This window comes from Heterocephalus glaber, unplaced genomic scaffold (genome assembly GCF_053883595.1).
Source record: "Heterocephalus glaber isolate CG9 unplaced genomic scaffold, H.glaber_assembly_v1.0 deba00001428, whole genome shotgun sequence".
Lineage (NCBI taxonomy): Eukaryota > Metazoa > Chordata > Mammalia > Rodentia > Bathyergidae > Heterocephalus > Heterocephalus glaber.
The window spans coordinates 29,907,768-29,920,448 of NW_028258293.1; the positions used below are offsets into that span (position 1 = coordinate 29,907,768).

The following is a 12,681-nucleotide window of genomic DNA, read 5'->3' on the forward strand; positions in this document are numbered from 1 at the left end:
AGGAAAGGAGGACGAAGCAGGTTAGAGGGAAGAAGGAAAGTGATTGGCATGGGCTGAAGGGACCGCCAGGGACAGGGAGAGAGCACAGCTAGAGACAGAGGGGCAGGCCAAACCTGAGAGGAAGGGACAGAGCAAAAGAGAAGGAAAGGAGAAGAGAAGACAAGATGAGTCTGGAAAACACGCAGCCAAGGGGGTCTCCCTGGGCCACCTAGCGACACTTTCCAAAGAAGCAACGGGTGAGGGTAGGGCAGTCTCCAAGACTTGCCAACCTCGGCCTCTGGGCGTCCAGCTTCTAATGTGTTATGGGGCTGCCTTCTGCAGCTTCTACAGAGAACCAGGAGCAAGCTTTGACAGAGGACCAGGGAAAATCTTCAGGGGACAGATTTCTTTGGAGACAGATGGCACTTGAAACCCTCAACCAAGTAAAACTAAGCTCAGATTTCCTGCTACCCAGCTCCCAGCACTAACCCCAGGAGCCCTAGATCTGCCTCCCCACCCCTCCAGGCCTGCTCCCTCAGCCCATTCACCCCTCTATTCCAGCATCCCAAAGCCCCCAGTTTTCAGAACGCCCACCAAGGCCACACACATTACCCTCTGGTTTCTCAGACTCACCCCCCAGGGCACACTGCTCGCCTCCCTGCTTTCATCAAGCTGTTCTGGCAGCAAGGTTCTCATGGCCCCATCTCCTCCCACAAAGCCTCTTCCTGGCAGCAGCATTTGAGAGCTTCCACTGACTGTGCAAGGGCTGAGTGGACTTTCTAGACACAAGGGCAGAGACGTAGCCTGTCTGTCTTTGCTCCCTGTCAGGCAAGGAGATGAATTCTTGCCTGGGATTAAGTTTTCCTTTGGAGACTTGTTAGTTTAGCCCATTGGCATGGTAACAAGTGTCTCCCCAAGAAATAGCTAACAAGGCTGAGAAAAGTTGAAGGCCTTTATGGGCTACAACAAGGCCATGCAGGTGTGTGTGCCCGGCTCTGTGGGGGCACTTCAGGGTGGCCCTCAGGTGTGCTTTTGACATCCCACATGAGGTCCTATCATCTTCATTTTACACCCAGGAACACGGGCCCTGCTTCCCTGGCCTCACAGCTTTGCAGGAGCAGGTCTAGAAACAAATAGCCTCTGCTTGTCTCAGGGGTCAGACTGCAGTCAGGGAGGTGAGGAGTCTGGCAGGCTGCTCCCAATCCCTTTCCTAGACATCCAGGTTACATCCCTCTTCCCACTTGCCCTCCAGGCATCTGCCCTCTGTGGCCAGGGAGACGGCGGGCATCCCTGAAGGGTCATTTCTGAGTGCATAACTACCAGGGGAAATACTTGCAATAAAACCAATTCCTCATCATCCTAATACAATTAAAATTTCATCACCTCCAAGTTTTATAGTTGCTGCAGTGGTAACCGTAGTGCTCAGTGGCACACTAAATGTTCAGTGTGGGATTTTCTCCCTCCGTCGTGTCTAGAAGCCACAGTGATAGCACTGACTTGCAACAATGTGCCCCCATTCTTACATCTGACTGGGGAGGATGGACCGCACAATACAGCCTGGAGACAGACCATGGTCCTCCTCTGAGATGGTGGCCTTTTGGCTTGCTGCCCTGCTGGGGCTACAGTTTATGATGGCAACAGAATGGGTGGGGGGGGGAGTGGGATGTTCATTCATTCATTCAGTCAGTCAGTCATTTATTCATCGCATCTTGCCTGGGGTCCAGGCAGCAGTTGGAACCTAGCCTTGCAGTGGTGCGACAGAATGGCCTCTTGGGGGTGTGTGGCCTCTGGGTTCTGGGGTCCCAGTGGCAGAGAGTGGCCCAAGGTGAATAGACACAGCTGAGTTACTTCCTGGTCCAAATCCTGGCTCCATGCATTTGCAGAGGGAAGCCTCTCTAGGGAGCCTCCCTGAGCTGGGACATGGGGTCAGTAAGTGCCTACCTGGAAGGGATTTGGGGAAGATAAATAAGAAAATGCACAAAGTGCTTAGCACAGAGATTGTACCAACAGGAAACAGCACATGTGAGTGCCCTCAGCTGAACAGGGTTATGTACAGAGTGGATGAAATAGTGCAATGATTGTGCCTTCAACTACTGCTGGAGGGAGAGAGGCTGGACACCAGCAAGAACTGTGGAGCTTGGGGCAGTCATTGAGGAGAAGTCTTCATTCACTGGAAGGGCTGATGAAGTGGGCCTGGTGGGGCAGTGGGGAGAGGTGTGGGTCAAGCCTGCACTGGAGGCACAGGGATCAGCTCAGCTCACCCTGGCCTATCATGTGACCAGGCAGCAGCCCATGCTCCTCTCTGGCCTCAGGCTGGGTCACTGACAGACCCTCCTCTGTGCAGGCCTCAGGGGCCACTGCTGCCACCTCTGCCACTGCTGCCTCTGCAGCAGGGAAGGCAGGAAATGACAGACGAGAGTGGTACAAGCTGCTTGGGCTACAGCAAGGTGTCTGGGAGGTGAGAGCTGTGACCAGAACCCCCCAAAGGTGGCATCTGAACTGATTCTGGGTGGTGGGTGTGGCCAAAAGGGACAGCTGAGGAGAGGGTCTCCTGTTTACCTCCCACAAAGCCTCAATTTCCCCTTCTTTCCTGGCCCTGAACTTCTAGAAGCTCACCTTGGTTGGGGAGGGGTAGGTTTCTGGGAGATAGGAGCTCTGGGTGACTGGGGAGGAGGAAGAAGGTCCCCAGTAGGGCTCCCAGACCCACCTACAGCACCAGGCCCCAGCCCAGATGGTTCCCTCCGTGCCCACTCTGAGCATCTTGATCCTCTGCTCCTCAGGACTCAGGGGAACCAGGGACTCAAAATACAGGTCAGGATTAAAATATACCATAAAACTGCAGTGTTCAAAGCAACATGATACTGGTATAAGACCAGAGAGATAAATGACAGTAGGTAAAAAGTTCATAAATAGCTTTGAATATATTAAAATATACAGTATATGATCAAAGTGGCATCTTAGATGAGAGAGGAAGGCTGGCTTACTCAGTGGAGACAGCTGGGGACACTGGGAAGCCATCTACAAAGAACTAAGTAAGATCACACCATGCCCCCAAAAAACTTTTTTTTTTTGGTACTGGGGATCGAACTCTGCACCTTGTGCTTTCGAGGCAGGTGCTAGAACCACTGAGCTAAATCCCCAGCCCACCCCAAAATAACTTCTAAAAAAGATTTTTAAAAGCTTCAATTTTTAAAAGAAGTAAAAACGTGATTATCAAGTAATGCCACAGAGAAATTTTATATAATCTTACAGTGGGAAAGACCTTTCCAAGTTTGACAAAAAACCTAGCGGCCATAAAAAGAGGTGAGATTCAATCCCTGGTACAAAAAAACAAAAACAAAAACAAACAAATAAAAGAGGTGAGAAATTCAATTACTTAATAATTTCTTAAAATCCCTGTGGAACAAACACAATAAGCAAAGTCAAAAGATAAATGACAAACTAGGAAAAATTATCTGCAGCTCATCAGCCAAAAGGCCCATTTCCAAATCTATAAAGAACTCCTACAAATTAATAAGCAAAGAGCAAATCCCACAGCAAAAAGGGCAAAAGATTTGAAGAGACATTTGCTAGAGCAGAAAATACAAATGACTCAATCCTGTGGAAAAGGCTGAATGTAACTCATCATAAGGGAAATGAAAATTAAAAGTATAGTGAGGAATCACTATCACTCATCATATTGGCAAAGGTGAAGAAATCAGCTAAGTCCATATGGGACAGGGTGTTTTGATAGGCACAGCCAGCCATACATTACCAAGGGAGCACGTATTGGTGGCACTTGGCAAAGAGGCCATTTGGCAAGATCAAAATGATAAAAGTACATGTTTTTAACTAAGAAACTTCTCTCCCAGGTTACTGTCACACTGCTCTAGTGAAGGACTGGAAGCAACTGGACTGTTGATTGGAGTCATCCATAGGGGACTAGCTGGGCACCTCTAGAATTAGGGAAGTGTCCAGAGCAGCAAGCAGGAGCAAGTGATGGCACCCATGTGGTGTTCTCCATGTACCCAACGAGGAGGTGCTTGAAGCATTTGTTAAGAGGCAGGGCACAGGGTGGGCTGGGCCATTCATGTTTAAAGAAAAAGGAGATGTTTTATATGTTTTCTGAATAGGCTTCAAATATCTGTAGAAAGACAACAGGGGGATTTTCATGCACACTTTTTTTCTCTTTTGAGTTTTGAACCACATCAGTGTATTACATGGTCAGAAATGAATTAAACAAACAAAAGAATAAAGATTTCTTAGAATCTTAGAATGGAGTGACAGAAGTTTGGAAAGAGAATGCATCCATAGAACTTCCAAGTCCTTAGTAATGAATCCGTAGAGCCCTAGATGACTCTCCCTCCTGCTAGGGTCAGTTCTCCCACTGAGATCTCCAGGCAGGGCTAGGGCAAAAGAGGGGATGTGACTCCCTGCACTGATCCACCACTTCCGGCTCTCTCAGTGACTCTACAGGCCCCTCCAGTAGGATGAAGCAGGCATGACCTGGCCTGCTGAGAGCTGGACATGGCCCCAGGAAGTGACCACAGCATGTGTCAGCCCTACCCAGAGTGCCAGCTGGTGCACTTCTTTCATGTGTCAGCTTTGCAGCCGGTAGAAGAAAGTGCCTCACTGAGGGAGGTGCGGAAGCCCATAGGAGACCTCAGAGTAGAGTGACAGCAGGAGGAAGGTGGGACAGGACCAGGGGCTACTTGCGGCTCCTTACCCTTGGAAGACTTTAGTCACATGGGTCTGGCTCCTGAGCTCCAGACCTATGTAACTGACCTCAGAGCCCGCCCTGTCTCCTGTACCCCTCCCATCTGTTCACGGGTACCTCCTCTTCCACACAGCCAGACCCAAGCTCAGCAGTCCCTCTTCCTCTTCCAGATCCCTGCCCTACCTCTGGCTGGGAGTGAGAGGTGTCTTTGGAGTCACTCTGACCCCATCTCATGGGCTAATTATTGTTTCTGAACATTTCTGTCCCTTCCTAAATGGCATGTCCACCCTGGGCCGAGCTCTGGGAACAGAGATGATTTGGCCCTTTGCCATGGCCCAGTGCTCTTTGGAGAGAAGGCTGTCATAGTCAGGTTTGCACCACCTCTGTGCCCCTGCCAAGCGGAGCAGGCTCTAGAGACGCACATTGAGCACCAACTGTGCAGTAAGGCTTTGCCATATACAAAGCCTGCTCTGGGCGTGGGCCTGGCCTTGGGAGGGGTGTTGGGATGAGGAGCGTGTGGGTGCCAATTCTAGCCTGCAAGGAACACCAGACCAGAACAGGTTGGAGCTGGGGAATCCAGATGGACATTAAAAACACAGATGCCAAAATGTAGCAGGGGGCTGTCAGGGCTGGGAGCCCGGGGGGAGAAGGCTGTGCAGACACAGGGGAGGAGTTACAAGAAAGGAGTCCAAAGAGAGAGTGAGCACAAGAGCAAGGGGCTGAAAGCAGAGAAGAAGCAGGCATGTTGGGAAGGCTGGAGATGTCTCATGTGGCAGAAGCGGAGGTGACTGTTCCATGACAGCAGCAGGGAGATGTTGGTACGGCCAGATCATGGTGGGTGGAGGAGTTTGGGTCACCCTGGGAGCCGTGCAAGAGGCTTTAAGGAAATTATTTCGCTGGATCAGGGTTTAACAAAGAGCTCACTGAAGAACAAAGAGGAAAGTGAGATGTGAGGCCTCAGTAGGCCAGGGCTACAAAATGAGCCATGAACTGTGCTTGTTCAGCATGTGGCTATGGGGCCAGAATCCCAGACCTTCTACTTGGAAACCATGAGACCTGGGGCATGTTACTTAACCTCTCTGTACCTTGGCTTTTCCACCTGCAAAACGGGATGGTGACAGTGCCTACACCACAGGGCTGCTGTGACAGGTACATGAGTGAATACAGGCCAGGCTGTGAGGAGTGTGCAGTATGAGCCACCAGGGCAGTTAAGGCAGGATCCAGGGGAGGATGGTGAGTCTCAGCTCTTCCTCTACTGTGTGGCCTCCAGCCCCCTCCCCTCCCAGCCCCAGCAGCACCACTTACCTTGTGCAGCCAGTGCAGGTTCATCTGCTGCCCCACGACAATGTGACATAGTGCCAGCACCTGAGGAGGGGCCCCAGGGTGGCAGTCAGAACCCATGTGTGACCAGGCCTGACCCAGAACAGTCAGGAAATGATGGGGTGGGAGTACCCAGCTCAGCCGAGCCCAAGCCTGGCCTCCTTACACCAGGCCTCCAGGCTCCTCAGACCTCTCCCTCAAAAGGTCACTGGACCTACTGCACTTGGAATGTTAGTGTTGGGATTCTGAAACAGATTTCAGCCTTGGCCCCACGGAGTCCCAGTCCAGAATGGGGCAGGCCTGTGCCTCTGTGAGGAGTGTATCAGGAGCAGAGTTCCTGGAAGGGGCAGTATGCAGAGGGACGTAGGAGCTGGGATGGCTCTTGCTAGGGTGGAAGGGGGAGCTGGGGGAGATTGGCAAAAGAGGTAACTTCCCGCCTTGGAGGACCTAGGCTTCAAGGTGCAGCAATGCCAGCTTCCTATTTTGGCCAGGGCAGGGCCCTCCCTCTCCCCCAGGAGCAAGGCCGCTTGACCTCTGGGACAGCCCCACATACCAGGAGGCCTGCAATGTATGTGAAGGCAGTGGCTGTGGTCACAAGGATGGGCACAGACCAGTCGCTCCAGTAGCCCATGCGGTTGTAGAGGTACCTGCGGGATGAGAAGGGCAGAGGTCACAGCTCCCCTAGGCCACTTCCTAGTGCAGGAGCATGGATGGTCTGGGCTCTTACAAAGCTGCAGCTAGGCAGACCACAGGGCAGGTGCAGGCCATTCATTCCCTCCTCATCAGTCCTGCCTGTGCCAGGTAGACACCCTGCCCAGAAGTAACTGCTACCAAGACCACACTGGATTATCTTCCTGTAGGTCCCCCACACCTATATATTTGTGCGAACAGCAAAGCTGGGACCCCACTGCACTCGGGAGAGTGGGCAGGAGCATAGCTTTGGGTGAGACACACACATTGGAATCAGGTCCCCACTCGGCCTCTTCCTGGCTTACAGGGCCTTATGGAGGTGACAGGATTCACCAAGTCCCAGATGCCCTTGGTTGTGACGCTCATCTTGATTTCAATGAGAAATGTGAAAATACAGAGTCTTGGAATGGATAAAATGTTAACAGTGTCCTATTCTACAGGATAGGGACAAGAAGAGAATTGCCCTTTAGAGGGTTTTGAGAGGATGGGGGGGTTAAGGCACAGGGTAAATACTCAAAAAATTCTCAACACAAGTTTTTACTGATATTAGTGAAAGTGTTGAGGAAATGTGATTTTTTAAAATAAGAGCCACATGGTATAATGACATCATGTACCTTATATAGTCAACTTCTCATGAATGGCATTTCTCCAGTCATTCTTTATTATGACAATACAAAACTGAAAAATCTGTACATAACTTCTTTCTGAGTATTTCTCAGTATTCCTTTAGGATAGATTCCTATAAGTAGAATTACAGAATTCCTATAAATAGAATTAACTTCAAAGGGAACGAACTTTTGAAGTCTCCTGATAGATACACTGAGCTGTTCTTCATAAAGACAGACCCACTCATATCTTCTTTGTACAACTAGGAAAACGGAGGCTCAGGAAAGGCAGCAACTTGCCCAAGGCTGTGAAGAGAATCCGAGCCAGCACTAGGCCATGTCAGCCTGCTACCATCCTGCGCTTGGCAGAAGGCTGGGAGGGGACACCAGGAGAACCCCATGGGGCATCTGCTTCCCCTACCCTGTCCCCTGGGCCTCACACTGAGAGTCCAGGGTAACATCACTGAGTATGCTCGCCTTATTGCATAGCTGGGGAAATCAAAACCCATAAAGGATCAAGACTTGTAACTATTCCTGAAAGATGCTCTGGTCCCACTTGTTTCTTAAGGGCAACCACTTTGGCAAGGAGCCTCTCAGGAAGGCAACAGCCAGACACCCTCCCCATCTTTCTCCACCCACTCCACTGACCTCCTGGGTGTTCCTCACATCTTTCTGCTGCATGGACTAACCCCAGATGCTCTTGAGACAATGAAGTCCAGGTTAGGCCCTCCTGAACACCAAGACCAAGTCCCCAGGAAACTGAGGAGACAGGCCAAGGAGCTACAGGTCCCAGGCATCCGTAGGTCCCCATGCAGGCCTTTCTTTGCAGCCTCCCTGACAAGGCAGGCACCTGGGTCTCTCAATGACAGGGAGCTCCCTCTGGGAAGGTGAGGTGGCTCTGTGGACAGCACAATACAATCAGTCAGGCTCACATCTCTGCCCCAGATCTGTCTGCATCTCACTGTGTGACCCCTGAGCTTTGTTTGCTTCAGAGTGCCCTCAGTATGTGCTTTTAGCCCTGACTGATCATATGGCCATGGATGAGTCCTGTTCCTTTGTGGCCCTCAATTTCTCCATCTATACCACATTATCTTCCAGTTCAGTAGAACTACCCAGGGTCTATCATCAAGAAACAGTGAGAATGTTCCCATTACTCACAATAGTACCTGAGCTTTGAACACCTGCAGAAATGAATAATTGATTTATGGTATTTAATAAAAACCAGAGGCCACCTCTGGGACTTGGCTGGGCTTCAGCTCATTTTGCTGGGCTATTGTGGGGCAGGAGTGGGACAGCAGTATATTGTTTACTGTGCTTGTTAATGATGGTGGCACAGCCTGGTGCTGTAGAAATTGGACACCTGATGCCATGCTCCATAAACAGAGTCTTAGGATTCTCGAAGAATAACAGAACCATGGCCTATCAGAATCCATGCCCTAGGAACCCCATACCCTTATATCATAGCCACCTTCCAGCTGGAGACCTGGTCCCAGGAAGCAGCCATCCCGTGTGGGTGCAGCCCTGAGGCCTCCTCCATCCCTCATCCCAATTTCCCCTCAGAATGACTTGGTGAGGCTGGAGTTACCCCATTTTACAGAGGAAGAGAGAGGCTCAGAGCATACCGATGACTTGTTCACAGTCACACTGACCTTAACTTCTGATCAGCACAGGATAGGGAGGAGCAGTTCTGGCTTCCAAGCTCTAACTGCCCCCACCTGGCTGTGTGATCTGGGCCTCAGTCTCCAAAGCTGTCAAAGAAAAGGTTCCTACTAGCACCTAGGGCCTTTCCCCTTGTCTCAGGGCCTTTCACTGTTTAATGAAAGGCAGGCAATGGAGAGCGAAGAGGAAGAGATGGTGCTCTCCTGTCCCAGGTACCTGCCTCCAAAAGCCCTGCCCTAGAAGAGGCTAAATTGTGCCAGACTGTGGCATCTGCCAGCCCTGCCCAGGAGGCCTAGCAGCAGGGGCCAATCCTTTGCGGAAACCTTGGTCTCTCTGGGCCCTGGAGGTTTTTTGTTTGTTTGTTTGTTTGTTTGTTTGTGTGTTTTGAGATAGGGTCTCATTATGTAGTCCAGACTGGCCTTTAACTCACAATTTAGCTCAGGCTGGGCTCGAACTCATGGGTTCCTCCTATCTCAGCTTCCCAAGTGCTGGGATGATAGGTATGTGCCACCATGCCCAGCTTTGGACGTTGGAGTTCTTGTCTACAAAGCAGGTAACTGGAGGTCCCAGTCCCGGGCTGAGTTCAGCCCCATCTCTCACTCCTTTCCATGGCGTGGCACTAGGGAGGTGCTCCTGGATCTCTTCAGTTCTGCTCCTGACTCTTCAGGCCATTCTGCAGAATGAGTCACCTTTGCAAACATTCAGGGACTTCAGGGGACCAACATGAAGTTCCACAGGCCCAGCCCAGCCATCCTTCAAGGCCTTCCAAGGCCCATTCCCAAGCTGTCTCCTCTGAGAAGTCTCCTACGCCCTGCAAGTGGGCAGGACAGAAGCTCAGGCTGGCCTTGCTCAGGCTGCAGAGATGGTAGCAGAGCCTCACTGGCTAACGTGGGAGGAGGCTCAAATGCGAGTCCCCAGGTCCCCTTCACTGGATGCTGGGGAGCCCTAGCCCACTCACCAGTTGAATTCATCGTAGTCATTGTGGACTTCCCACCAGAAGTAGAGCCAGGTGAGCGTGAGGCCGAAGGTGAAGGTGAGCAGCAGGAACCAGAGACGCTCCCACTGGAAGAACAGAGGACCAGAGGGGTCAAGTGTGGTCAGGGGTGTCTCTCAGGCCATCTCCAAGCCCAACCAGGAATCTCCCCCCTCCTCCGTCTTTGTAGCCAAACCTGCCAGGCAGAATTATTGCCCTTTGTGTATTAATAAGGAACTAAGGTGCAGAGTGGGAAGTAACTTGTCCAACAACAAGAGCCCAAATCACAAAATAGTGGGGAGCCAGAAACAGGATTGGGTCCACCCCAGAGATGTGCCCTTTTAGCTGCAGCCTGAGACCTTTTCAGTGTGTGTTGGCCCCCCGTTCTGGCAGAGTTCCCCCATTCTGACAATGGTCTCCACCATGGGGACTGAGCCTGCTTCTACTCCATTAGCATGTATGACTGAGCAGGAAGGAGCAAGAAGAGGAGGAAAAGTTCTCTTACTTCCCAGACCCCTTCTATCCCACACTCCCCAGACACCTCAGAGGAGGGGTTAAACATGGTGTCTGCACTAGACTGCTGGGAGCTGCAAATCCCTGTCCCCCACTTAAGAGCTACATAACCTCAGGCGTGTTATTCACCTCTCAGGGCCTGTTTTCTCCTCTGTGAAATGAATCCAATACCACTTACACCTTGAGGTTGCCCCAAGAACTAAATGAGATAATACAAGTCAAGTGCTCAGGAGGATGCCTGGGAAGCAGCACATCTATAAGCATCCTCTGCTTCTCTCCAACATGCAGGAGGGTGCCCTCAAGCCTTGTGGTAATGTGGTTCACCAGCAGCCCTCTTGCCCAGCTGCCACTACTCACTGTCCTGCACAGAACCAGGCTGCTCAGCCCCACCTTGTACCTAAACAGAGATGCAAAGGCAACAGTCCTCTGAAGCCCAGGCTTTCTAGCAGGCTAGAGAGTGGGATGGTTTCTCAGAAAGCAGCCTCTTGAGTCTGCTCCACCTGGACACAGACTGGCCCAAGCTCTAGCTCTGGGCCCATAAACCCAGTGTTGGTCAGGAATAGAGAAACCGTGGCAAGGAGCAGGACAGGCCTGTGCCTGTCTGGAGGGACTGAAACCTGGGAGCCACCAGCCAGAGAATGGTGGGGACTATTGGGGAGCAGAGAAGGGTAGCGGCTCATCTGCCTCCTGCAGCCAGGCCATGGAGCTGGCCCACAATGCCATGTCTATGCCAGCACCTTACCTCTACCATCCACCCCCATTCTGGCTGGCCTGGCATCCCAGATCTAGTGCTTCAAATATTTTCTCCTGTTGTGTCCAATTTTTTGTTTTGTTTTGGTTTTTTGAGACAGGGTTGCACTTTGTAGTTCAGGCTGGCCTTGAACCCACTGTATAGTCTACACTAGCTTCAAACTCATGGTGATTCTCCTGCTTCAGCTTCCCAAGTGCTGGGATTACAGGCATGTGCCACCACACCGGGCTAGTCCAATTCTTATTTGCTCCTAATAGTCTTGTTTCCTGCAGTCTTCCAGGAAGGTCCCAGACCAACTTTATTATCTGGGTCTCCCAATGAGTGAGCCAGTTCCAGCAGTGACTCCCCTCTGGTCATACAGCCCCGGAGCCCACTCCGACCTGGCCCAGCCCAACCTCTGCACTTACAGCCCCACTCATGAACCGTACAGGCAGCTCCCAAACACCTCTGTCAAGCCTGGGCCTTTGCACCACCTGCTGATCTCTCAGGCAATTCATCCTCTATGCAGAGGCCCCTCTTCCCTGAGGCCATCCCTGGATGAATCCCATCTCCCCCTGCAACCCTCAGGCTTGGCACAGAGCCCACAGTTCCAGGACTAACTCTATAGGGCTCCCTGCTACTTATAGCACACTGAAAGACCTGGGCAGCTTCATATTCCCAGGAGGCACAGGAAATCAAGAGTTGATAATGTACTGGTGGGTGAGGAGGTGGCCTTTCTCCTACTCTGGCATGAGTATGCTAACCCACAGACTTCACCAGTGCCCGCCTGTCCACAGGGATGGCTGTCTCTGCGGGGATGGGGCCTCTGTCATCTGCCTAGAAGACAAGGCTCTTTGAGAGCCCTGGTGAGGGGTAGACTCACGCCAGGATGAGGGGCTCCCAGGCAAGTAGCCTGGAGGTCAAGAGGAATAGAGAATTTGCTGCGGGTTATGGGAAGATGTCCTGTGGCAGGTACGATGCAGCACACAGGGCACTGCTGACAGGTGGCTGGGAAGACTGCAGGTGTCCCAGATGTGGGGAGGGCCCATAGCAGCCAGGGGTCCTGTGCTCCATGGGCCACTGTCCTTACTTGGCCAGATCCTTACAGCAGGGCAGGACAGGGCAATGAGAAGTTGTGCTGGGCGTGGTGGTGCATGCCTGTAATCCCAGCACTTGGGAGGCTGAGGCAGGAGGATTGCTGGAAGTTTGAAGCCAGCCTGGGCCCTTCTCCTGAGAAATGTGCAGTAGGGGTCACTCCCCTGACCAGTCTGCTCCAGTCTTCTCTGGTGACCTGACTGCCATACCAGAGGGATTGAAACTCACTGGCCTCCCCAACTCTCATGGTCAGCACAACACTAGCAATGGCTTATTTAGGGTACGTGTGCCCAGCACCCCGAATTTAAAGAAGGATCACCATGTATGGCTAAGCGAGGTGAGCACCACACCACATTGCACTAAGAAGCGTCACATCATGGCCACCATGTTTGCGGAGATCTATATGCCAATTCTTGCAGAT

General features: G+C 51.7%; 1 protein-coding gene across 8 annotated transcripts in view; it reads right to left on the bottom strand.

Annotated features, from left to right (window-relative positions):
- Gdpd5 (glycerophosphodiester phosphodiesterase domain containing 5) overlaps positions 1-12,681 on the bottom strand; it is a 92,758-nt gene that overhangs the window by 15,443 nt on the left and 64,634 nt on the right. For 6 of the 8 annotated variants that reach the window (XM_021243245.2, XM_087211951.1, XM_004863221.3 and 3 more), the window contains 3 exons: positions 9,908-10,011; positions 6,549-6,642; positions 5,981-6,040 (listed from right to left, as the gene is read on the bottom strand). In XM_021243245.2, the coding sequence (XP_021098904.1) occupies positions 5,981-6,040; positions 6,549-6,642; positions 9,908-10,011 (258 nt within the window). Of the gene's footprint in view, positions 1-612; positions 759-5,980; positions 6,041-6,548; positions 6,643-9,379; positions 9,797-9,907; positions 10,012-12,681 lie in introns of those variants that run through there. The other 2 variants (XM_021243246.2, XM_087211950.1) reach the window with 2 other exon arrangements.